The sequence below is a fragment of the Arachis ipaensis genome, chromosome B2 (assembly GCF_059453495.1).
Source record: "Arachis ipaensis isolate K30076 ecotype BB chromosome B2, ASM5945349v1, whole genome shotgun sequence".
NCBI classification, from domain to species: domain Eukaryota; kingdom Viridiplantae; phylum Streptophyta; class Magnoliopsida; order Fabales; family Fabaceae; genus Arachis; species Arachis ipaensis.
In genome coordinates, this window is record NC_142437.1 from 66,814,851 (window position 1) to 66,842,282 (window position 27,432).

General features: G+C 38.1%; 1 protein-coding gene and 1 non-coding gene across 2 annotated transcripts in view; one reads left to right on the plus strand and one right to left on the minus strand.

Annotated features, from left to right (window-relative positions):
• Positions 1–12,586: 12,586 nt before the first annotated feature.
• LOC148574226 (uncharacterized) overlaps positions 12,587–27,432 on the minus strand; it is a 69,227-nt gene continuing 54,381 nt past the window's right edge. Inside the window, exons 2-6 of the mRNA XM_088505873.1 lie at positions 23,727–23,878; positions 21,304–22,886; positions 20,300–20,808; positions 12,925–13,033; positions 12,587–12,607 (exon numbers count right to left, since the gene is read on the minus strand). Of these exons, the coding sequence (XP_088361999.1) occupies positions 12,587–12,607; positions 12,925–13,033; positions 20,300–20,808; positions 21,304–22,886; positions 23,727–23,878 (2,374 nt within the window). The remainder of the gene's footprint in view (positions 12,608–12,924; positions 13,034–20,299; positions 20,809–21,303; positions 22,887–23,726; positions 23,879–27,432) is intronic.
• Positions 24,923–25,026, plus strand: LOC148574227 (small nucleolar RNA R71). Its single transcript, XR_015905739.1, has one exon. It is a non-coding gene; the product is annotated as a small nucleolar RNA R71 (small nucleolar RNA).

Consider the following 27,432-nt stretch of genomic DNA (forward strand, 5'->3'; position numbering starts at 1 on the left):
AATGCATCCAGCTTGAACTTTGAAGTCTTCAGGAATGGTCTTCCAAGCAGGATTGATGACGGTCTTCCTGAGTCATTAGGGGGCATTTCCAGGATGTAGAAATCAATGGGAAATGTAAGCCCCTTAATGCTCACTAGTACATCTTTAGCAATTCCAACTACTATAATAATGCTTTTATCGGCTAACACAAAACGAGCTGCCGACCTTTTTAAGGGAGGGAGCCTCAAAGTATCATATATAGACAAAGGCATTATACTAACACACGCTTTTAAATCACACATACAGTCAGAAAATATCACACCTCCAATGGTACAACTAACCATAAATGGACCTGGATCACTACATTTTTCAGGTATTTCCCCCGTTAAAGCAGATATAGAACTACCTAAAGGAATAGTTTCTAATTCATTAATTTTATCTTTATGTATGCACAAATCCATTAGAAACTTTGCGTACTTAGGTACCTGTTGAATAACATCAAAAAGGGGAACAGTTACCTCAACCTTTTTGAATATTTCTACCATTTTGGGGTCAAGTTCCATCTGTTTTCTGGGCTTCCTTACAAGTTGTGGAAATGGAATAGGAGGGGTGCAATTTGTAGCTCCAGCATCCCTTGGGGCTTCATTCTGTGGTTGAGTTTCTTCCTCTTCAACTATGTCTTGTACGTCCTCTTCTTCTTCAGCATCTTCCACTTCCACCACATCCTCTGCTGGCACGTTTTCTGCTGGGTTTGGCTCTTGATGGTTCTTCTCCTATAATGTGGTTCCAGACCTCAAAGTGATGGCGTTGATACCACCCTTGGGATTAGGCAGTGGTTGAGAAGGAATTCCATTAGAGCTTGAAGGTTGATGTGTGGAATTGAGTGAGGAATCCATCTGGGAGACGAGAGCTTGTAAAGTGGCAGTCAAGCCATTCAGACTAGAGTTCAGCTGCGCCTGCATGTCTTGTTGTCCTTGCGCAAGATAACGGAGCATCTCGTCATTTGATGAGGAATTAGAATAAGCAGTCTGAAAAACCTGTTGTTGGGTTTGCTGGGGTCCTTGTGATTGTCTTAGGTGAGGTGCCCTGTAAGGTTGGTTCTGATTCTGCTGTCTGTTGTTGTTATTGTTATTCCACCTCTGGTTTCTATTATTGTCTCTGCCTCCTCTGTTAAAGTTATCCCTCCAGCCATGGTTAGAATTATCTCTCCATCCTTGGTTGGAGTTGTCCTGCCATCCATGGTTATTGTTGCCACCTTGGTTGTAGTTGCCACGTTGTTGATTGTATCATTGATTCGGGCGGTTATAGAAGTTGTGAGTGGCTGCCACAGTGTTGTCTTCCTGGAGCTGCGGACATTCATCAGTATAATGACTATAATCAGCATAGATCCCGCATACTCTTTATGGAACCAACTATTGGCTTTGTTGTGGTAAAGGCTGAGCTTGTTGTGCCTGTTGCTGATTTAACTGCATTTGTTTCAGTAAGTTGGTCATTTCACATATATTCTGTGTGAGAGCAGTAGTTTCAATGCTAGAAGAAATTTCAGCAACAGCCTTGGGATGGTGGCGCCTCTGTCTGTGATTCCTAGTGGACTCAGCTAAGTTGCTGATTAGCTGCCATGCTTCATCTGTGGTTTTGTACTTTTTCAAAGAACCATTACTAGCACCTACCAGTGTAGTCTTATCCTGGGGGTTCATGCCTAGGGTGAAGTAGCTGATCAATACTAGTTTACCAATCATGTGATGGGGACATGCGTCCAGGAGATTGTTGAAGTGCTCCCAATATTCGTAGAGAGTCTCGGATTCGCCTTGAACTATCATTGAAATCTCTTTCCTCAATCTATCAGTAACTTCAGCTGGAAAGTATTTTTCCAAACATTCTCTTCTAAGCGTATCCCAATTAGTAACAGTCGCTTCCGGTTGAGTGTAGTACCACTCCCTCGCCTTTCCCTCAAGAGAAAACGGAAAAGTGGTTAACAGAATAGAAGTTTCATCTGCATCATGACTCTTAACAGTAGAACATGCTGTCTGGAAATCCCTAAGGTGCTTGATAGGCTCTTGAGCAGGTAAGCCATGAAACTTGGGCATCAAGTTGATTAGTGCGGTCTTCAGTTCAAAATCTGCAGCCAGAGTTGGATGATGCACTTGATACGGTTGCAGTGTAAAATCTGGCGCTCCTGCCTCCTAGAGAGTAATCCTCCTAGGTGCTGCCATGTTTCCTGCACGTAAATCAACTGGATCAGTAGTAAATGAGCTTGTCTCGCTCTCAGATGGCGGTTCAGATTTGCCCTCAGATGAGATTGGTGAATTGATAATAATCACTTCACCACCCTCAGAGGCTAACCGACGTCGAGTTCGTCTAATATGTGAAAGAGTTCTTTCAATTTCAGGATCAAATGGGACTAAACTCGGATCAGGTAATGAACGCGTCATTCAATGAGAAAGACATGTAACTCATGGTAATAGAAATAAAAATAAAATATATACACTAATTGATAATTTAGCACACTATTGCAACTCCCCGGCAACGGCGCCAAAAATTGGTGCGTGGCAGAAGTTAACCAATTAAGAGATTTCAATTAAGGGAACAGAATCATTGCACGTATAGCTCTTAACCGGCTAAGATCTGCCTCACCAATTTAAAAAGGGTTGTCACATTTTAGAAATAAAATACTGGGAGTATGAGTCCCAGGTCGTCTCCCAAAGAGTTGCAGGAAAGAGTGCTATTTTATTAACTAGGGGTTTTCAGAAAAATTGAGTTTTGATAATGAGTAATTAAAATGATTAAAAATTAAAACAATAAACATAAACTGAGAATGATTATTGGTGCTCTAAATAAAAGGCCTTGACTAGGGAAATAATTAAATGGAATTTCTATCCTTGTTGGAATCTTCTCAAGTGTAGTGTAGTGTGAAAAGGTTGTTGTTCTCACTCGGTTACCCCTTACTAAATAAGGAAAAGTATGGGGATTAAACTAACTCTTACCCTCAAATCCTAGTCCTCTCCCTTAGGGAGGTCTAGTGTTAGTAGGTAGGGAATTAACTAACAACGTCCAATTCAACCAAACACTTGAGCATTCCAACTCAAGTATCTCCTCTTAATCAACCCCCATGTCAAGTGAAAATTCTACTCCATTGACATGAAATTAATAATCATAAAAATATGAGGAGACATGATTAAATAAAATCAAATAGAGGATTAAAATTAATTAAAAATAAAAATAATTCTATATATTAATAAACTCAAAACGTGACATACTTATTTGAATAGAGTCAATAATCAACTGAAAAGAGTAAAGAATAAGGAAACAAACTAAAGTAGTATCTTCACGGAGGTAATGGCTCTTCAACATCCACAATCCAAAGCAAAAGCACAAACAATCAATGTAATGTAAATCTAAAGATTCAGATCTAAAACTGAAGTAATCCTAATGTGATGAATCTGAATGTGTGTGGATGCGTATCGAGACTCAGCATGTTCCCTAGGTTTAGATCGTGTTTTTGGCCCGAAAACTGGGTCAAAATGCGGCCCGAAATAGCCCCCAGCGTATTCTGTTATTTTTGAAGATCGCGCAGGTCACGCGTACGTGATAAACCACTATTTTATGGTTTATCTTGTGCTCAATTGAGTGATTTTTATCTACTCTTTACCCACTTATTCATACTATTTGCATGTTTTACGTTTTCCTTCCTGATTTTTTGCTATGATTGAAAACATGCTTCTTTGGTATTATATTTGCTTATTATTAATCCCCTATTATTACCATTAGATGCCTTGATATGTGTGTTAAGTGTTTTCAGAGATTATAGGGCAGGAATGGCTTGGAGGATGGAAAGGAAGCATGCAAAAGTGGAAGGAATACAAGAAGTTGGAGAAATTGCTAAGATGTCCAGACTGACCTCTTCGCACTCAAATGGCTATAACTTTATCTACAGAGGTCCCAACGACGCGGTTCCAGTTGCGTTGGAAAGCTAACGTCCGAGACTTCGATTTGATATATAATATGCTATGGTTCCTCTGACGCTAGGCGACGCGACCGCGTGATCCATGCGGCTGCGTTGCAGTGACAGAAATCAGCGTGTTTGAATTCTTCTCCAGCGATTTCTGGGCTGTTTTCGACCCAGTTCGCGGCCCAGAAAACACAGATTAGAGGCTATAAAGTGGGGAAATACATCCATTCATGGGGTGGCTCTCATATTCACAATTTTAGGAGTAGATGTAGTTTTTAGAGAGAGAGGTTCTCTCCTCTCTCTTAGGATTAGGATTTAGGACTTCTCTTAGTTTTAGGAGTAACTCTCAGTCCCAGGTTCTTTATTTTTATTTATTTTTCCAATTTAATTTATGAACTTTTCCATGTTATGATTTGAATATTTTATTTAATATAATTTGAGGTATTTCAGACTTATGATTGCTCTCTTTAATTTATTAATGCTCTGTGTTTATCCAAATTATTTTCATTCAAGTAGACTTTCTTCCCTTTTGGCTTTGGTTAAATAATTGATGACTCTTGAGTTATCAAACTCATTGTTGATTGAAAATTGGAATTAATTCATCCATTTAACTTACCTTCATAGTTAGAGGTTAACAAAGTGAGAGAAAAATCCAATTCTCATCACAATTGATAAGGGTAACTAGGATAGAACTTCCAGTTCTTCATACTTTGCCAAGAGTTTATTTTATTATTATTATTTTATTTTATTTATCATATAACATATTCCCACCTTACTTCCTAAACCCAAAACACACTTTTTCATAACCAATAATAAGAACACCTCCCTGCAATTCCTTGAGAAGACGACCCGAGGTTTAAATACTCGGTTATCAATTTTAAAAGGGGTTTGTTACTTGTGACAACCAAAACGTTTGTACGAAGGGATTTCTGTCGGTTTAGAGACTATATCTACAACACGACTGTTTTTGTGAAATTCTTTACTGGCAAAAATCCTAACTTCAAAATGGCGCCGTTGCCGGGGAATTGCAAACATGTGCCTTATTATTGGTTATTGTAAATATTTTTTTATTTTTGCTTGTTTATTTGTTTTTATTTTTGTTTTTATTTTTGCTTTTCTATAAATTAAGAGGTTATTTGTTTTTATTTAGTTATTAAAATTTTTTTTTCAAAAATTTGTTCTTAGTGTTCATCTTGATCTTCAAGTTGTTCTTCACGTTCACCTTGACTTTCAAGCTGTTCTTAGTTGTTTTCTTCGTTTTGATCTAAAAATTTGAAATTTGGTGTCATTTTATTGTTTTTCTCTTTCCTCATTAAATTCAAAAATATTTTTAATTAATTTTTTCGAAATTTTCAGATTTTTATTTTTAAAATTTTTTATCTTATCCTATCTTATTTCAAAAATCAAATTTCAAAATTCAAATTTAAAAATTTTCAAAATTCAAATTTAAAAACATTCAAATTTCAAATTTCAAAAATTCAAATTTTAAAAATTTAAAAATTCAAAATTTCAAAATTTAATTTTCAAATTCAAAATTTAAATAACCTTTTAATTTAAATTTGTTTTTATTTTTGTTTTTAATTTTTTATTTGCTACTATGAACTCTCACCCCTCTCGCTTCAAGTTTGATTCCAATGTTGTTGTTAGGAATGGAAACTATAATGAGAACAGGCATCAAGGTTGGAAGAATCAAAGATGGGAGGAGCCACAAGGATTTAATCAACCCTCATGGCAACAACCACCTCCAATGGATTATCAACAACCATTCTGTGATGCATATCAAGGCAATGGCTATGGTGAGCGCTCTTTTAATTATCAACAACCACCACCATATGCCTATGAATCCCCTCCTCAACATAACTTTGGACCACCAAACTCACAAGCCCCTTTCCACCATTCACCTCCATATGACCCTAACCCTCAACCACCATACCAACCACCTTATGAGCCATATGAACCATATATAGAACCACCCCAATTCCAACCCAATTACTCACAAGAACCACCACTTCAATATTCACCATCTCCATATCCATCAATCCAAGAGCACTATGATCCTATTTATGAAAGCCGAGTGTATCAAGAGACAAAGGATCATTTCAAGGAAACAGTGGATCGATTTCAAGCAACCATTCGTCAGTTGGAGCAAGCAGTAATCCAATGGGTTTTTAGACGCTCAAACATTCAAGGACCAACCACAGCCCCATGTGGACAATTTCATGAAGAGCGTAGCATGAAGGAGATACTAGAGACTCCAGTGGACAAGACAGAGCATGAATTCATACTAGAACAAGCAGAAGAAGCTGTCATCGTTCAAGAAGAAGAAGTGGTTGAAGACTTAGGAGATGCAGAACCTCCATGGGAAAGTCCAGTCATAGAACCCCCTTCCAAGACGTTTGAAATTGATGCTAAGGAGGGTGTACAACCTCCAAAGCATATCATAGTTAAAGACTTGGAAGAGGTTGATCAAGAGATGGAGATTCAAGAAGAAGAAGCACAACCTCCCGTGCCCTTGGAAAGCAATGAAGAAGAGATTGAATTGGAAGAAAGCTACCAAGAGGAAGAGGTTTAAATTGAAGAAGCTTGCAAAGAGGTGGTAATTATCAGAGAAGAGCACAAGGGAGTAGAGCTTGCAATTTCATTAAAAATATCTCCCCCTAAGTTACCATCATCCTTCACAACATTCATGTGGGCAAAATTCATATCCCTTAGCTTTCTAATCCCACTTGAATATGGGCTACTGGAGACGGATGCTCAACTTAGAGCTCTTTGTGGCATTAAGAGTAAAAGGAAGATGGCCAGTGGTAAGAATTGTCAAGCAAGGTTCAACATGGTTGTGTGCTCAAAGTTTAAATGCAAAGGTTAGTATAAAGCTCAACTGAATGGGTCTAGGAAGTTGTTTGGCCGCTTACGTGAGAATTCAGACTGCTTGCCACCCGGATGGAACAATATTGCTCAACTAAAAGACGGGTGCAAAAGCAAGATTTGGGACCCCGGAATCCAATCTAGAAATCAGCACTTTTGGGGCCTTGTCACATGCTTTAACTTACTTGAAGGCTTTCTGCGCCTAGTTTGGGATCCCGGAGGACATTGGAATCATAAACATTGGTGGAGATTCCTGGATGAGTTCAAGCACAAGCCACCATAACAAAGGATTCCCCAAATGTCCAACTTAAGGATAATAACTAAAAGTGCTAGGTGGGAGACAACCCACCGTGGTATGATCGTTTCTTTTTCATTTTTATTTAGTTTTATTTATTTTTCAGTTTTATTTTATTTTATTGAACCTGGAGTTTTGCATCACATTCATATTAACACTGCATTCTGCATTTTCTTTTCATATTAAAAAAAAAAAGCCACGCGACGCGACCGCATCAGCGACGCGTCCGCGTCGCAAGGAGAGGGGAGAAAAATAAAAATGAACAGAGAGTCACGCTGGAGCGTGGCTGGAGGTGTGCCAATGGCACAATTCTACCCACGTGGACGCATGCCCCACGCGTCCGCGTCACCTGGGAATAATGGCCTCCCACGCGACTGCTACCCACGCGGCCGCGTGACCTGAAAATCGACGTCAACCGGGTGCATGGCCGAAAGTTGAGCTGGAGTTGGGCTGGAATCGTGCTGGAAGCCCAAGCCTCACCACGCGAATACGTGCCCCACGCGTCCGCGTCATATCTCCATGATGGCCACTCACACGATCGCGTCGACCACGCGACCGCGTCACCCTGGATTTTGGCAATAACAAGTTTCGAACAGAGAGTTGTGCGACCGCGAGGCTGCACTCGCGCCACTAGCACAAATCAAGTCACGTGATCACGTGCCCCACGCATCCGCGTTGCCTGACCCTATTGCGCACCACGCAACCGCGTCCCCACGTGACCGCGTCGCCAGCGTCGCACAACCTATCCAGATTAGTGCCAATTTTCTTATCTTTTCTTCTTCGAATCCTTATTCTTCTTATCTTCTCTTATTTCTTTCTTCTCCTTTTCTTATTTTCTCTCACTTCCATTCTATTTTATTTAATTGCATACTTTCATTCATCGCATATTTTTATTTTTCTAAAATTATTATTGGTGTTCAAATATTCTTATTCAACTGTTACATCTTTTCTGGTATTTTCTTGATGCTTAGTGACTTGTTTAATTCTGATTGAGTAATATTATTTAAATCAATGCCAATCTTTTATATTTGTATTATTTTTGCATTGACATGAATTTATATTTTCTCTCCTCCCCCACTCTCTTCCCCATTGTTGCAAATTTTGCACCAATGGTATGCCATGGCTTCTATTGTTTTCTCACTTGCATGTTGTAGCTACCATGTAATTGGGACCCTTATTATCTGGCATTAACCAACCCATGCTTTATTTGATCTTTGCTTTGGGTTACTTTCTTTCCCTTTTTCTTTCAAGATGGCCACTAGGAAGAGAACCGGAAGACGTTTACATGGGGAGACATACAAGTCCATCTGCACAATCCTTAGAGAAAAGCAACAGTTGAAACAACCCATCCACCTGCACATCTTAGCATGCACTAAGGACGGTGCAATCTTTAAGTGTGGAGAGGTCGATACCGATCTCCATGGGTTAGTTACTCTTCTATCTCAACACCAATGGTTTATTTTTCTTGTTCATTGTTGCATTTGCATGTTTGATTGCATATATGTTTAATTTTGTGCATATTTTACCACTTGGTTGAAGTAATATTTTCTTTTTCAAGAAACCTTTTAGAGCATTTCACTAATTTGAATAAAATTTTTGTTACACTTGTTTGAAGAAATATTATACTGGAACATGGTTTAGAACTCGAACACACAAAACCTGTGAGATTTTGAGCCTATTTGAATTGGTTGCATTTTATCAACCAAAATTCTGTTTTAGTGTGTATTTTTCTCTCTAAAATTGTGATATTTGTCTTGCTTAATTCTATATTTTCATGATTTGATGTATACATGCACTTATATGATTGAGGCCTTTGTTTCACAGAGCTTACATACCCATATGGCCTTACCTTTCATTTTCTATTGCAAACCAACTTTGAGCCTATTTTACCCCTTTGTTCTTTACTTTAGCACATCATTAACTCTAAGCAGAAAATAATAATGTCCTTAATTTGAATCCTTAGTTAGCTTAGACTAGTGAGAGTGCTCATGAATTAAGTGTGGGGAAAAGTGGGTTTGGAAACATTTGGTTTAAGAATTGGGTGTTATATATCTTTATTAAAAAAAATGTTTAGGACGTGTTCATGCATTCAATAATTTAATCATATGCATTGAGAAAAATAAAAAAAAGAGAAAAAAAATAAAGGAGAAAAAAGAAAAAAAGAAAAAAAAGAGCAATTAAGCAAAAAAGGGGACAAAATGCCCCAAAGTTAAGTGTTGAAATCAATGCATATGTACTGTACTTGAAATTAGAATGCATGAATATGTGGAAAACATAGTTAATGGATAGTTAGATGTGGTATTATGATTACATGGATTGTCTAAAGTTAGGTGGAAAGTTTAAGTTAATTAAGGATTCAGATTTTAGTCCACTTGACCAAATACAATCCTACCTTGACCTAACCCCATTACAACCCTTAAAAGACCTCTTGATATGTGTATCTGTGCATTAAATTTATGTTGATTGTTAGATGAAGAGCAAGCCTTAGAAAGCAAGGTTAGTAGAGAATTGAGAGAATCAAACCTAAAAACACTTGAGTGATTAGAGTGTATACACTACCAGTGAGGTTCGATGCTCAATTCCTTGTTCCCTGCTTTCATGAGCTATTTTCTTCTTGCAAGTCTATTTGTACTTCATTTTCATGATTTAAATTAGTGAAATCCAGTTCATATTTCCTCTTGAAAGATTTGTTTATTTTTAACCAAGTAGGTAGAAACATTTTTTGCATGTAGTTACATTCATAGGTTGCATTTCATACATTCTATCATCCCTCTTCATCTTTATAGCTTCTCTTGAGCTTAGCATGAGGACATGCTAGTGTTTAAGTGTGGGGAGGTTGATAAACCACTATTTTATGGTTTATCTTGTGCTCAATTGAGTGGTTTTTATCTACTCTTTACCCACTTATTCATACTATTTGCATGTTTTACGTTTTCCTTCCTGATTTTATGCTATGATTGAAAACATGCTTCTTTGATATTATATTTGCTTATTATTAATCCTCTCTTATTACCATTAGATGGCTTGATATGTGTGTTAAGTGTTTTCAGAGATTATAGGGCAGGAATGGCTTGGAGGATGGAAAGGAAGCATGCAAAAGTGGAAGGAATACAAGAAGTTGGAGAAATTGCTAAACTGTCCAGCCTGACCTCTTCGCACTCAAACGGCTATAACTTTAGCTACAGAGGTCCAAACGATGCAGTTCTAGTTGCGTTGGAAAGCTAACGTCCGGGGCTTCGATTGATATATAATATGCTATGGTTTCCCTGACGCTAGGCGACGCGACCGCGTGATCCATGTGGCCGCGTAGCAGTGACGGAAATCAGCGTGTTTGAATTCTTCTCCAGCGATTTTCGGGCTGTTTTCGACCCAGTTCGCGGCCCAGAAAACACAGATTAGAGGCTATAAAGTGGGGGAATGCATCCATTCATGGGGAGGCTCTCATATTCACAATTTTAGGAGTAGATATAGTTTTTAGAGAGAGAGGTTCTCTCCTCTCTCTTAGGATTAGAATTTAGGACTTCTCTTAGTTTTAGGAGTAACTCTCAATCCCAGGTTCTTTATTTTTATTTATTTTTCCAATTTAATTTATGAACTTTTCCATGTTATGATTTGAATAATTTATTTAATATAATTTGAGGTATTTCAGACTTATGATTGCTCTCTTTAATTTATTAATGCTCTGTGTTTATCCAAATTATTTTCATTCAAGTAGACTTTCTTCCCTTTTGGATTTGGTTAAATAATTGGTGACTCTTGAGTTATCAAACTCATTGTTTATTGAAAATTGGAATTAATTCATCCACTTAAATTACCTTCATAGTTAGAGGTTAACAAAGTGGGAGAAAAATCCAATTCTCATCACAATTGATAAGGGTAACTAGGATAGGACTTCTAGTTCTTCATACATTGCCAAGAGTTTATTTTATTATTATTATTTTATTTTATTTATTATATAACATATTCCCATCTTACTTCCTAAACCCCAAAACACACTTTTTCATAACCAATAATAAGAACACCTCCCTGCAATTCCTTGAGAAGACGACCCGAGGTTTAAATACTCGGTTATCAATTTTAAAAGGGTTTTGTTACTTGTGACAACCAAAACGTTTGTACGAAGAGATTTCTGTCGGTTTAGAGACTATATCTACAACACAACTGTTTTTATTAAATTCTTTACTGGAAAAAATCCTAACGTCAGTACGCGTCGTTCACACGTTCGCGTCATTCAGCGATTTTCCTTGTCACGCGTTCGCATGGTTCACACGTTCGCGTCATTCGTGCAGACTCCAATCCACGCGTTTGCGTCAGGCACGCGTTCACGTCGTTGCAAATTCTCCATTTCGCGCGTTCGCCTGGGCCATGCGCTCGCATGATTACTCGCTGGTCATCTCCTTAGTTTCTTGTGTTCCTTCCATTTTTGCAAGCCTCCTCTCCAATTTCCAAGTCATTCATGCCCTATGAAGCCTGAAACACTGAACACACATATCAAGGCATCGAATAGTATAAGGGAGATTAAAAATACATAATTAAAAGATCTCTAGGAAGCAAATTTTCAACCATGGAACAATTTTGGGAAGGAATTGTAAATACATGCAAATCATATGAATAACTAGGTAGAGACTTGATAAAATCACACAAATAAATACAATATAAATCATAAAATAATGGTTTATCAATGCCTATATAAGCAAAGTTCTCGTTTAGTTTTATTTAGTTTCATTTATTTTAATTAGCTTAGCTTAATTTTAATTTCATGGCTCGTTCATTTTAATTTAGATTTTTATACACAAAACTCATTTTGCTTTCATGGTCAATTTAATTGCTTTTCTTAAAAAATGACCCGAGTCTAAACTTTCGATTAATACTTTTGAAGGTTTAAAGAATGTTCTTCGTCGCTCTAAATTTAGTTTGATGTAAGCTACAATAATAAAATCAACTTAAATTTACTCCCTTTAATAAAAATGATTTGAAAAGGAAAAAAAAAGGCTCCCTTTAAGATAATCATTACATGAGATTACATTTCTTCTCATCTGCTCTTAGGTTGGGACTGTTCTCAGGATTGAGGATGCAAAAGCTGCAATCAATGCTGGAGCAAAATTTCTGATGAGTCTAGCAATTGTTAAGGTTTGAATTTTGAGACCTTAGTAGTATATTAGGATGTCAAATAACAACTGCTAGTGCTTGGTCACAATGTTTTGTTATTTCTTTCATTTTCTTTTTCTTTTTCTTTATTTCTTTTTTTTTTGGGCGCTCCGATCAATTACCAGGATGTTATGTATTACATTCAGAATGGTGAAGTTTTATACATTTCTGGCACAATGACTCCAACTGAAGTAAGGCTCAATTTAGAGATTCTATTAATATGAATGCTTGCTTCCTTAATGTCCACACCAATCCTTTATGCATTTTCTCATCTGTTTTCGGCTCATAGAAGGGATGCACTATTCTCCTGATCCTGGCTCTAATTTTTTCTAGATCTGTACTGATAATTTTCATTTTACATTCTTGTTCTTCTATTAATACAATTAATATAAAGAATCAATTAATATAGATTTATCCGGTTTCTGCACTTGGAGGATTTTAGTACATATCATCAATCAAGAAGCCTTTTCCTCATGTCTCTCTTTGTGCTTCTCAGGGGATAAATATAGGTAGTTTTTACAGTTTAGTGTTGATCATTCTCATAAAAATTGAAAATGAATGTCATAATCTCTAATTGCCTAATATTTTGAAGATTTCTAATATTGCCTAATACCCTCTGTTTTGTTGAGGTATACATGATTGGAGTGTTCTGATTTTGAATTATAAATATGTTAACTGTCCTTGATACTTGCACCACTCTAAATAACACAGAAGCAGGTTTTGGGGGACCATTTTGCAAATCACTAGTCCTACTCAGTCCTTTATACCTTACAGGAATATCCTCAGGCTTGATAAATCTGAACAATAACACAATAAAAGCCACACCTCAAATTTCCAAACCAAAAAGAAAAAGGAGAAATTGTGGGTAAGAAGCACCTTTTATTGGTATAGGTGCTTTGTTGGAATTGAATTTAAACTAATTATTACCACTTTTTAGTCACTCCAAAAATCTAATGGCTTTGTGAAATATATGGGCTTTCAGGTACTCAAGAAGAATGATGATTCTTTACCAACTTTAGGAATCTTTGAAAAAGGTAACCATATCTTCTTTATTTGAGATGCTAATAATGAGGTTAGGAGTGTGGTCTTCAGCATTCTTACTTTTCAGCTGCAAATTGTGTTGCACACTTTGGAATAACTGTCTCTATTCTCATGCCCCCTCTAATTTTATTATGTTAAAGGATCTTTCTAGCAACAAATCCAAATCAAAGGAGTCACCAGCCAAGAATAAAGGTTAGATAATGTCGGTGTAATTATTATGTTTATTAATCTGCAAAATACAGATTGCATGGTTGATTGCTTCTGCTTAGGGTGTCTTCATATTTTAAAATAACAGCTAGAATGCTTTAATCAGCCAAATTGATTTTAGTGCATTATATAGTTGAAATACAATCTCTATTTCATCCAATTGGGATGCGAAGGGGTTCTTACTACCCAATTTGGTTGAGGTCATATTGACAGACCCAAGTGTCTTGTTTTATATTTCAAAGTATTCTTGTGTTAAATTTTGTTCAAATATGTAATATTTTAATTTTCTTCTAAATTTTTAATGTGTCTTATTTAAAGATTTCTTTTAAATGATAATTGTTTAGTAGTATAATAATGTAATTCTAGTATTCAGATTAATTGTTTAAGAATAATATTGGCATCTTTATGGAGGTTGAAACCCCACATGAATGTGTATTTTTTTTTAATTGGAAATTCTTTTTGTGGGGGTTCTAAACTGCCACAATAATTAACCAAGAATTGTCACAAAATACTAGCACAGAATCCCCCAAAAAAGGATAGAAAACCACCACTGAATGGAATTGTGGGGGTTGTGAAAAACTGCCACAAAAGAGCTCGTGGCACCTCCAATTTTGGGAGTTTTTAAAACTGCCACGATCCTTTTTGTGGGGGTTTGAAACCGCCATAAACAGGAAAAAAACCGCCACAAATGAGAAAAACCCTTGTAGTGGAGGTTGCAAAATATCCTCCTCAACATCGAATTCATGCTTAATGGAAGAATGTTCAACAACTTCCACAAAATCATCAACAACATTACTTGGTGTGGGAGTGTTTTCAAGCTTGGAATCCACCTCTTGTTCAACTTTGCCTAGGTCTTCAACCACTTCTTCTTATTCAACGATCTCTTTCTCCTCCATTTATTGCAAGACATACCCCATCTCCTTGTCCTCATGTTGGGATTCTAAAATCTCCTTCATGCTCCACTCTTCGGTTGATTTCTCACATTCATCCAAGTTGGCTTTAATTTTGGCAAGGTTAGCCTCGATAGCTTTGTTCGTCCTTTAGGCTTCTTCTTGCTCCTTTTGACGGATGATTACTTGAAGCCGATCCATTGCTTCCTTGAGACGATCCCATGGCTCTTGTTCCACTTGACTAACATAGGTAGGATCATATTGCTCTTGGATTAATGGACATGGATATTCTTCCATGGAGGGTTGTAGTGGAAAGGGATATTCCTCTTGTGGTTGAATGTTCTCATACATGGGAGGTGATTCATCTTTGTAAGAATCGTATAGAGGTGGTGGTTCTTGAGGGTATTGGGGTTAGAATTGTGGTAGTTCTAAGTATGGTTCATATGGCTCATAGGTGGTTGGTATGGTGGATATGAGTTTAGGTCATATGGAGGTGTTTGGTGGTATGGGGCTTGTGAGTATGATGGTTGAGGGCTATATTGAGCAGGTAGTTCGTAGTCATATGGTGGTGGTTGTTGATAATCACAAGGAGGTCCACCATAGCCATTGGATTGGTATGCATCATGGAATGGCTCTTGCTCATAGCATATTTGGGAAGGTTGTTGCCGAGAAGGTTGATCAATTCCTTGAGGCTCCTCCCATCTTTGATTGTTCCATCCTTGATGCATGTTGTCATTGTAGTTTCCAACTCCTACAACATAGTGGTAACCACACTCATAGCCAAAAGGGTGAGAATTCATAGTGGTAAATAAAAACAAAAGCTAACAAAAATAAGCAACAAAGTTGTAAACCTAACAAAAACTAACAAACATGCAAAAAGGCAAACATATTCACAATATTCACATATACAATAGCCAATAATATAACACCATTGCAATTCCCCGACAACGGCGCCAAAAACTTGAAAGAAGATTTATCGTTGGTCTAGAATTTCATCAATAGAAAAAAGAACTTCGTTGTAAGCATAGTCCAAAACCAACTAATAATCCTCCATCAAAGCTTTAATTTAAACCTCGGGTCATCTCACAAGGAATTGCAATGAAGTGCTCAATTATTGGTTATGAAGGAACAAGGGGGTTTGATTTGGCAATTGACAAGGAAAGTAAATGACAAGAAAGTAAATGATAATTAACTAATAAAGGAAAGGAAAAGAACTCTTGGCTAAGGCATGGAAATTGTGATCACTGACGAAAGGACTTTTGTGTGGTCTAGAAATTCACAAATAAACCCTCGTTGCTAGTATAGTTTCTAAACCAACAGAGAGACCTTTCGTATAAAAAACTTTGGTTGTCACTTAAGTAAACCCAATAAAATTAATAACCGAAGTATTTAAACCTCAGGATTTGATAAACCCCAATTTTTTGGTTTATCTTGTGCTTAATTTGGGGGGATTTTATCACCTTTTCTCACATTTATTCAATGAAATAGCATGGTTTTGAAATTCTCCCTTGATTTGTGCTTAAATGTGAAAACATGCTTTTTAGGCCCTAAAATTGGTGATTTTAATTCACTTTAATTCCATTCGATGCCTTGATATGTTTGTTGAGTAATTTCAGGTTCATAAGGCAAGTATTGGATGGAAGAAGTGAGGAGAAAAGCATGCAAAGTGGGAGAACTCATGAAGAAATGAAGGAACCGTAAAGCTGTCAAGCCTGACCTCTTCGCACTCAATCGACCATAACTTGAGCTACAAAGGTCCAAATGAGGCGGTTTTAGTTGCATTGGAAAGCTAACATCCGGGGCTTCTAAATGATATAAATTTTGCCATATGTTGCTTCGCGTTCAAGGGCGGGAATGATGCGCATAAACTTATTATGCTACGATTTAGGAAATTGCACGATCGGCAAAATTCCTTCCGGCAAGTGCACCGGTTATCGTCAAGTAAAAACTCACAATAGAGTGAGGTCGAATCCCACAAGAATTGGTTGAGTGAGCAATTCAGATTAGAAGTGTGTTCTAGTTGAGCGGATTCAAGATTTAGATGAGAATTGCGGAATGTAAAATTGGCGGGAAAAGTAAATGACAAGAAATTGAAATGGCGGAATCTTAAATTGCATGAATTAAAGAGCAGAATGTAAATTGCTGAAATTAAAAGGGAATGGGGGTGATTGCAAGAATTGAGTTGCAGAATGTAAAGAGAAATTGGAAATCAGAAATGGGGAATTCATTGGGTGTTAGGAGATATTGAGATCTCCGAATCAAAACATGTATATCTCTTCCTCAACCAATGCGTTCATTAAATTTTGCTTGGCAATCTTATATGATTGGATCCCAATCCCTTGGCTCACCAATTCTCTCTAAAAACAAACAAATTCCCAATCCCTTGGTTTAAATGTTCATAAGAAGAGATGATGCTCGATTACTGATTATACCACACGGTTTCATGAACCACAATTTGGTAGGATTACATGTCACAATATCCATCCAATCCCCAATCCAATTCACTGTGAGAAAGCTTCTCTAGCATGAATCCTCCATTCCTTTCCCAAGGTTCCGAAGGATTCCAATTATGGGTAGTTTCTTTCCCAAGACAACTACCCAATGGAATTAGAACGAGAAGCTTTCTAACAAAATTCAAGAGAAAAGATTGAAGAAGAAGATAAACTATTATTGATTCATTGAATTACAATAGAGCTCCCTAACCCAATGAAAGGGGTTTAGTGAGTCATAGCTCTGAATTCAACTACAAAGATATGAAAACTAGCTAAAAATGAAAAGGTAAAAGTTCCAAAAGTCCCCCCTCTTCACTTAAATTCTATCCTATTTATACACTTTCTATATTGAGCTTCTGTTGTGTTTCTTGGGCTTTGAGGCCTCTCCCTGCTTTCCTTTTGCCTTGGGTTTATGATCCATAATCTTGATGAGGCTGTTGATCCAAATTCTGTAACATTCATTGAGCCAACTTAGTGATAATCAAATAATGACACATGACTCAATAAATTGAAATTTCAAACTCATCAATCCTTCAGGCCCAATCCCATAAACCATGATATTCAATTGGGTTTCATACCAGAGTAAGTTTAAGTTAATGTTTGTGCTCAAAGACTAACTTAAACCGCAATATTTTTGGCCCAGAAACCTTTTCCAAGAGTGGCGTTTAAGTTGCAGTTTAAGCTTAAACTGCAGCTTAAACGCCAGACACTTCCAGTGAGGCCTTTTGTAGAAGCACGTTTAAGCTTCAGTTTAAGGTTAAACTGAAGCTTAAACGTGGAAATGGAAGAAGGCAGCCCTGGAGAGTCATGTAGTCGAACACGTTTAAGCTTCAGTTTAAGGTTAAACTGAAGCTTAAACGTGGATATAGGAAGGGCAGCCCTGGAGGTCGAACACGTTTAACCTCCAGTTTGAGGTTAAACTGGAGGTTAAACGTGGAAATGGAAGGAGGCATCCTGGAGGTCGAACACGTTTAACCTCCAGTTTAAGGTTAAACTGGAGGTTAAACGTGGAAGCTTAGAAGGGTAGCCCTGGAGGAGAAAACTTGGTCGAACACGTTTAAGCTCCAGTTTGAGGTCAAACTGGAGCTTAAACGTGGAAATGGCTCCCTGGTGCTTTTCCCATTCTGGCGTTTAACCTCCAGTTTAAGGTTAAACTGGAGGTTAAACGTGGAACTCTTTCCTGAGTGGCATTCTCATTCTGGCGTTTAACCTCCAGTTTAAGGTTAAACTGGAGGTTAAACGTGGAAATGCTTCTTTGGTGAGTCTTTCATTCTGGCGTTTAACCTCCAGTTTAAGGTTAAACTGGAGGTTAAACTTCAATTCCAGCATTTCTTAGCCTTCCTGATTCTGGCGTTTAAGCTCCAGTTTAGGCTTAAACTGGAACTTAAACTCCACATATGATATTCAAGCTTCCTTTATTGATTTTGTTGCTTCCTTGCTTAGCCTCTTCTTCCCTGAAATCATCCAAACAATTGCATCAAAGTCTTGCAAAATTTCATGAGAAATCTTCCATTCATAGCATTCAAGTAATATAACTAAAACTCATGGAATTTGCATTAAAATCATACTGTTTAGATGGTTCATTGCTTTGTTCTTCATTTAACCATTTTTGGTTACTTTAAGCTCAAGAAAATGCATAAAACAACTAAAACTAACAGAAAAATGCTAGTGAAACTAGCCTAAGATGCCTTGGCATCACAACACCAAACTTAATACTTGCTTGTCCCTAAGCAAGTCCTGAGTTATTTGAGAAGAAAGTATGAAACAGAAAGCAATTACATTGGCTATATTAGCAAGCATTTGAAGTTCATCAGAAGGGTTTTATGCAGAAAGTTGCAGCATCACTTTTTCATACTTATCAGGTAAGATTATCACTTTTTCATTGCATCCATCAAACACTGCTATGGCCTCTTGTTATTCTTATGTCTTTGGCACTTTTCTCTTCTTTGTTTTTCTTTTCTTTTTCTTAGAGCTACTTTGCTCCTTGTTTGCTTAGTGTCATGTGTTGCACAAGCCTTTGGCATTTTCTTTTTCTTATCAGTGCACTACACATATCCACTTTAGGCATTTTAGTTCACATTTCTTCTTGAGACATTGGTGCCCAGCACCTCTTTGTGTGACTAAATGTTTTGTATTTAGGTTGCTCTTGATAATGGACTTTTGGTTGATAATCCCGGGTTAGTTAACCCAAGTTACCGAGTGTTGAAACACTCCTCAGAACCTATTCATCCAAGCATATCCTTAATACATAAACACCACAGGAATTTGTCTCAGAAGTTCAAACCATTGGTGCCTAGCTTATTTTCTCAATTTTTCTGCTTTTTGGTTGCCTTTTTTAGTGGCTTTTTCTTCTTCTTTTTCTTTCTTTTTCATGGCCAAAGACATTTATTCATCAAGATCCATAGACAGTTTTCAATTTCTACATAAAAAATGGTAATTCTACACTCTATTTCCAGTGATCTGACTTAAACAATCAAGCATGCATACCACCACTTAATTCTACTTGATTTGTCACTAATTGAGCCAAGTTACTTTTGTTCAAACTTTTCTTTTATTTTTGGAAACAGAACAAGCATGGCAAGCATTTGTTTAAGAAGGTGGAGTTATACCCAAACATCTAGGTATTCACTTTATTCAAAGCAATAAACAGACAAATATACTAAAAACTTCACATTCCAGAAAGATTCAACATTTACAGTTTAAACCAGAACAAGCATGCTTTTGTTTGCCCTTTTTAAAGAATTATCAAGGAACAATACCACCTTGTGAAATTCCTTGTTTTCTCTTTGTTGCCAGGAAACAATTTGATTTCTCCTTCTTCTCCTAATTGTTGCTTCATGCTTTAAGATCCTTGTTTCCTTTCCTGCAAAGAGTGATGAAGTTGCTTGCTTCTCAAGCACTTGAGTGGTTAGCTCAACTATGTGTGGATAAGTATCTGAGTCTTAAGTTGGTGTGTGAACACCAAACTTAGTCTTCCACTTACTTCTCTGTTCTTTGAATCCTTGAGTTCTCTTTGGAATGAAGTTGCTGCTAAGGGTTTTAAGCATTTCTGTGACTGCTTAGAATGGTTGTTCCTTTCATATAATTCAAAGGTTGTTGTGTTCAGTTGATCTTTATGGTGGAACACCAAACTTAGAGTCACACATTCCCCTTTGAATTATTGATCCATGAATTCATTGTTTCGTGTGAAACACCAAACTTAATCCTTTGCAATGCACAGAAACTACTTCACCCTTTTTATTGAAACAAATAAAAGAAACAGCAAAAGGTTATTACCTCCGGTTGGGTTGCCTCCCAACAAGCGCTTCTTTAACGTCATTAGCTTGACGGTCAGCTTCCTCAGTTGAGGTGATATTTAACCTTGTCCTTCTCCTCCACATCTCCCAAGTAATGTTTGAGTCTTTGACCGTTCACAATGAAGGTTCGTTGTGACTTTTCTTCCATGATTTCTACTTGTCCATATTTGGAGACCTTGGTGACAAGGAATGGTCCAGACCACCTTGATTTTAGCTTCCCTGGAAATAGCTTCAGCCTAGAATTGTAGAGTAATACTTTTTGTCCTTCTTCAAATTTCCTTGGGGCTATGTTGCTGTCATGCTTCTTCTTTGCTCTTTCTTTGTAAATTTTGGCATTCTCATAAGCTTCCGCTCTGAATTCTTCCAGCTCTTGAATTTGCAACATCCTTCTTTCTCCAGCAGCTTTGCTGTCCAAGTTCAAAAGTTTCAATGCCCAGTATGCCTTGTGCTCCAACTCCAGTGGCAAATGGCAAGCTTTTCCATATACTAGTTGGTAAGGAGACATTCCAATTGGTGTTTTGAAAGCTGTCCTATATGCCCAAAGAGCATCATCTAGCTTAATCGACCAATCCTTCCTTGAAGTTCCCACAGTCTTTTCCAGGATCCTTTTGAGTTCTCTGTTAGATATTTCGGCTTGCCCACTTGTCTGTAGATGGTATGGTGTGGCTACCTTGTGTTTGACTCCATATTTTAGGAGCAATGCCTCTAATGGTTTGTTGCAGAAGTGGCTTCCTCCATCACTGATGATTGCTCTTGGAACCCCAAAACGGCAAAAAATGTGTTTTCTGAGGAAGTTCATGACTACCTTATTATCATTGGTTGGAGTTGCTATTGCTTCAACCCATTTGGAGACATAGTCTACTGCCACAAGAATGTAATTATTTGAGTATGAGGAGGGAAAGGGTCCCATGAAATCTATCCCCCATACATCAAACAATTCAAGTTCCAGGATGAATTGTTGTGGCATTTCATTTCTTCTTGGCAGGTTCCCCGCTTTCTGGCATTCATGGCAGTGCTTCACTAATTCTTTTGCATCTTTGAAGATAGTGGGCCAATAAAAACCACACTGCAACACCTTAGCTGCTGTTCTTTCTCCTGCAAAATGTCCTCCATAAGTGGAGCCATGGCAGTCCCATAAGACTTCCCTTCCTTCTTCCTCGGATATGCATCTTCTGAGTATGCCATCGGAACATTTTTTGAACAAGTATGGTTCGTCCCAGATGAAGTATTTGGCATCATTTACCAATTTCTTCCTTTGATGTTTGTTAAATTCCAACGGTAAACTCCCAGTGGCCTTGAAGTTTGCTATGTCTGCAAACCAGGGTGCTTTGTGAATTACCATGAGTTGTTCATCAGGAAAGCACTCATTTATATGTGTGCTTTGTGCGCTTCCTTCTTCACATGGTATTCTTGATAAATGGTCTGCCACCTTGTTCTCTACACCCTTCTTGTCTTTGATTTCAATGTCAAATTCCTGCAACAAAAGAACCCATCTAATAAGTCTTGGTTTGGATTCTTGTTTAGCAAGTAAGTATTTTAAAGCTGAATGATCAGTGAAGACAATGACTTTAGATCCAATGAGATAGGATCTAAATTTGTCAAATGCAAAGACTATTGCCAAGAGTTCTTTTTCAGTGGTTGTGTAATTCCTTTGGTTATCATTCAAGACTTTACTGGCATAATAAATCACATGTACCAAATTGTCTTTCCTTTGTCCTAACACTGCCCCAATAGCAAGGTCTGATGCATCACACATCAGTTCAAAAGGTAAGTTCCAATCAGGTGGGGCAATGATAGGTGCAGAGGAAAGTTTTTGCTTCAAAAGTTCATAGGCTAGCATGCAATTTTTATCAAATACAAAGGGTGTATCAGAGACAAGCAAGTTACTCAAAGGTTTGGCTATTTTAGAAAAGTCTCTAATAAACCTTCTGTAAAAACCAGCGTGTCCCAAAAAACTCCTAACTGCCTTGACATTACTTGGTGGAGGTAATTTTTCAATGAGTTCCACCTTAGCTCTGTCCACCTCAATGCCTCTATTAGAGATTTTGTGGCCAAGGACTATTCCTTCTGTGACCATGAAATGACACTTTTCCCAGTTTAATACTAGGTTAGTCTCTTGGCATCTCTTAAGCACCAAGGCAAGGTGGTGTAGGCAGCTAGGAAAAGAATCTCCAAACACAGAAAAATCGTCCATGAAGACCTCAATAAATTTTTCAATCATGTCCGAAAAGATGGACAGCATGCATCTTTGGAAAGTGGCAGGTGCATTGCACAATCCAAAGGGCATGCGTCTATAAGCAAAAACTCCATATGGACAAACAAATGATGTTTTCTCTTGATCTTTAGGATCAACTACTATTTGGTTGTAGCCTGAATATCCATCTAAAAAACAATAGTAAGCATGTCCGGCAAGCCTTTCAAGCATCTGATCCATGAATGGGAGTGGGAAATGATCCTTTCTGGTGGCTTCATTAAGCTTCCTGTAGTCTATGCACATCCTCCACCCAGTGACGGTTCTTGTGGGTATGAGTTCATTCTTCTCATTTGGCACCACAGTTATCCCACCTTTCTTGGGAACTACATGGATGGGACTAACCCATGGGCTATCAGAAATGGGGTAGATTACCCCTGCCTGCCATAACTTCATAACTTCCTTTTGTACCACTTCTTTCATGACGGGATTCAATCTTCTCTGAGCTTGAATGGAGGGTCTAGCATCCTCTTCTAACAAGATTTTATGCATGCATATGGATGAACTTATCCCCTTCAAATCTGCTAGGGTCCATCCTATGGCATCTTGATGAGTTTGTAGCACCTTGATCAATTCTTCTTCCTGTTCTTGGCTCAGGGCAGAGCTAATGATAACAGGATAGCTCTCATCACTACCCAAGTATGTATACTTGAGATTAGGGGGCAGTGCCTTGAGCTCAGGTTTTGGTGCTTCCTCCTCTTCTTTCACTATCTCTGGCATGTTTGGCATGGTTGTTTCAGCAGCCTTGATGTCACTAACTTCTATGTCCTTGGTGAACTCCTCCTCTGCCACTTCCTTTGTTGTTTCCTCAAAGGTTTCTTGTACTGCAATGTCCACTACATCCACCCTCATGCATTCCCTTAGTGATTCTGATGGATAGCTCATTGCCTTGAATACATTAAACACCAATTTCTCATCATGTAGTCTAAGAGTGAGTTCACCCTTTTGTACATCTATGATGGCTCCAGCAGTAGCCAGGAATGGTCTTCCCAGAATTATTGAAGCTTTGGCTTCTTCCTCTATATCTAACACCACAAAATCAGCAGGAAATATAAAATCTCCCACCTTCACCAACAAATCCTCAACTATCCCATGAGGGAATTTAAAAGTTCGATCTGCCAATTGGAGGGCCATTCTTGTTGGTTTGGCTTCCTCAATCTTCATTCTTCTCATCATTGTTAGAGACATCAAATTGATACTGGCCCCTAAGTCACACAAGGCCTTCTCCACCATGACTTCTCCTATGATGCAGGGGATTTGGAAACTGCCTGGATCCTTCAATTTCTGAGGCAATTTGTGCTGAATGATGGCACTGCATTCTTCAGTTAACAATACAGTTTCCTCATTTCTCCAGCTTTTCTTCTTGGTCATCAATTCCTTTAAGAATTTTGCATATAGTGGCATTTGCTCTATTGCCTCAGCAAAGGGAATGTTGATTTGAAGCTTCTTGAAAATCTCCAAGAACCTGGAGAATTGGCCATCTTTTTCACTTTTCATCAAACGTTGAGGATAAGGTGCTTTAGGTGTATAAGGCTTCAGGACCTCTTTTTCTTTTTCTTTTGTTGCAGACGGTGTAAAAGATTGTCCTTGTTCTTTGTCTTTCACATTTTCCTTTGCTTCATCCTCTGTGGTTTCCTTTGAGATCTCCTTCAGATTCTTTCCACTTCTGAGGGTTATGGCTTTACATTCTTCCCTTGCAATAGCCTTGGCAGCATGAGAAGCGCTTGTCCCAGGGGTTTGCTTAGACAAATACACAATTTGATTTTCTAGCTTCTGGATGGCAGCTCCTTGGTTTTGCAGGTTAGAGTTTACTTCTTCCTTAAAAGCTTTCAATTCGGTTATGTCTTGACTCATGGTTGCAAGCATTCCTTCTATCCGGTTTAATTGATCTTGAAATTGTTGGTTCGGATTAGGTTGGGTAGGTTGATTATTTTGGCCATGATATGGTGGTTGGGAGTAAGTGTTTTGTGTGGCTTGGTATGATCTTTGGTTGGAATTTTGGTATGTGGAATTGTTATGTTGGTTGTGGTTGTAAGGTTTGTGGTTTTGTGGTTGGGTTTGTTGGTTCCCCCACCCAAAGTTTGGGTGATTTTTCCATCCTGGGTTGTAAGTGTTGGAATGTGGATCATATGATTGCCTTTGTTGGTTTCCCACATAGTTGGCCTCTTCCCAATCACCTCCTTCAATGCTTACTTCCTCTTGATCTTGTGTGTGTATTGCAGCCACTTGCTTTGTTTCTAATTGCCTGGTAAGCTCTGCTAGTTGCTTGGCAAACACTTTGTTTTGGGCTAGAATTGTATCAACATGGTTTAGCTCCATGACTCCCTTAGTGTTGTGCCTTTCTGATGCATAGTAGTACTCATTCTCAGCCACTGTTTCAATCACTTCAATGGCTTCCTCCACAGTCTTTTTCCTGTTCAATAAACCTCCTGATGAATGGTCTACAGCCTTCCTTGATTCATAAGAGAGTCCATCATAGAAAATATGCAATTGCACCCAGTCATGGAACATGTCCGGTGGGCATTTCCTTGTCAAATCCTTGAATCTCTCCCATGCCTCGTAGAGAGTTTCACCATCTTGTTGTCTAAAAGTCTGAACCTCAGATCGAAGCCTATTGACCTTTTGTGGGGGGTAGAAACGTGCCAGAAACTTGCTTTCCACCTCATCTCATGTTGTTAGACTCCCCCTTGGAAATGATTCCAGCCACTTAGCTGCTTTGTCCCTAAGTGAAAATGGGAACAAAAGCAGTTTATAGGCATCTTCCTGGACTCCATTGGTCTTCACAGTGTCACAAATTCTCAGGAATTTTGTGAGATGTTGGTTGGGATCTTCATTAGCACTCCCACCAAATGAACAATGATTCTCCACAAGTGATATTAGCTGTGGTTTGAGCTCAAAATTGTTGGCCTGAATGGGTGGTTTCTGAATGCTGCTACCACAATTCCCAGAGGTTGGGTTTATGTATGAACTAAGAACCCTCCTCTCAGGAATGGCATTGTTTCCATCAGCTCTCTCATGGTTGTGAACTTCTCTATCCATGTTGAGATCTAGAGCTTCCTCAAAATTGTCCTCAGATTCTCCTTCAGATTCTTCTTCTCCCAGTACTCTCTTCCCTCTTGCTTCCCTTCTAAGTCTATGAAGGGTCCTCTCTGGTTCGGTATATGGAGGAGTTGATGTCTCTCCTCTCCTACCTGTCATACAAGAACACAGCACAGGCAACAACAAGTGAAATACTCTTGGTTAATGGAAGAGTATGGTTAAAGCAATTGAGGAATTAATTCAAACAGTTAGTGAGTCAGTGAGTTAGTTGCTTGAATTTAAAGGCATAAAGAAAGAAAGCATGTAACAGAGTGCAGAAATTAAAATTCAACAAGTAACTTGTACTGAATTAATCAAAACAAAAAAAAAATGCTCAATCTAGTTAACATCCAATTGGAGAATTGTCAATCGAAAACCAATCTCCGGCAACGGCGCCATAAACTTGATGCGCATAAACTTGTTATGCTACGATTTAGGAAATTGCACGATCGGCAAAATTCCTTCCGGCAAGTGCACCGGTTATCGTCAAGTAAAAACTCACAATAGAGTGAGGTCGAATCCCACAAGGATTGGTTGAGTGAGCAATTCAGATTAGAAGTGTGTTCTAGTTGAGCGGATTCAAGATTTAGATGAGAATTGCGGAATGTAAAATTGGCGGGAAAAGTAAATGACAAGAAATTGAAATGGCGGAATCTTAAATTGCATGAATTAAAGAGCAGAATGTAAATTGCTGAAATTAAAAGGGAATGGGGGTGATTGCAAGAATTGAGTTGCAGAATGTAAAGAGAAATTGGAAATTAGAAATGGGGAATTCATTGGGTGTTAGGAGATATTGAGATCTCCGAATCAAAACATGTATATCTCTTCCTCAACCAATGCGTTCATTAAATTTTGCTTGGCAATCTTATATGATTGGATCCCAATCCCTTGGCTCACCAATTCTCTCTAAAAACAAACAAATTCCCAATCCCTTGGTTTAAATGTTCATAAGAAGAGATGATGCTCGATCACTGATTATACCACACAGTTTCATGAACCACAATTTGGTAGGATTACATGTCACAATATCCATCCAAACCCCAATCCAATTCACTGTGAGAAAGCTTCTCTAGCATGAATCCTCCATTCCTTTCCCAAGGTTCCGAAGGATTCCAATTATGGGTAGTTTCTTTCCCAAGACAACTACCCAATGGAATTAGAACGAGAAGCTTTCTAACAAAATTCAAGAGAAAAGATTGAAGAAGAAGATAAACTATTATTGACTCATTGAATTACAATAGAGCTCCCTAACCCAATGAAAGGGGTTTAGTGAGTCATAGCTCTGAATTCAACTACAAAGATATGAAAACTAGCTAAAAATGAAAAGGTAAAAGTTCCAAAAGTCCCCCCTCTTCACTTAAATTCTATCCTATTTATACACTTTCTATATTGAGCTTCTGTTGTGTTTCTTGGGCTTTGAGGCCTCTCCCTGCTTTCCTTTTGCCTTGGGTTTATGATCCATAATCTTGATGAGGTTGTTGATCCAAATTCTGTAACATTCATTGAGCCAACTTAGTGATAATCAAATAATGACACATGACTCAATAAATTGAAATTTCAAACTCATCAATCCTTCAGGCCCAATCCCATAAACCATGATATTCAATTGGGTTTCATACCAGAGTAAGTTTAAGTTAATGTTTGTGCTCAAAGACTAACTTAAACCGCAATATTTTTGGCCCAGAAACCTTTTCCAAGAGTGGCGCTTAAACTGCAGCTTAAACGCCAGACACTTCCAGTGAGGCCTTTTGTAGAAGCACGTTTAAGCTTCAGTTTAAGGTTAAACTGAAGCTTAAACGTGGAAATGGAAGAAGGCAGCCCTGGAGAGTCATGTAGTCGAACACGTTTAAGCTTCAGTTTAAGGTTAAACTGAAGCTTAAACGTGGATATAGGAAGGGCAGCCCTGGAGGTCGAACACGTTTAACCTCCAGTTTGAGGTTA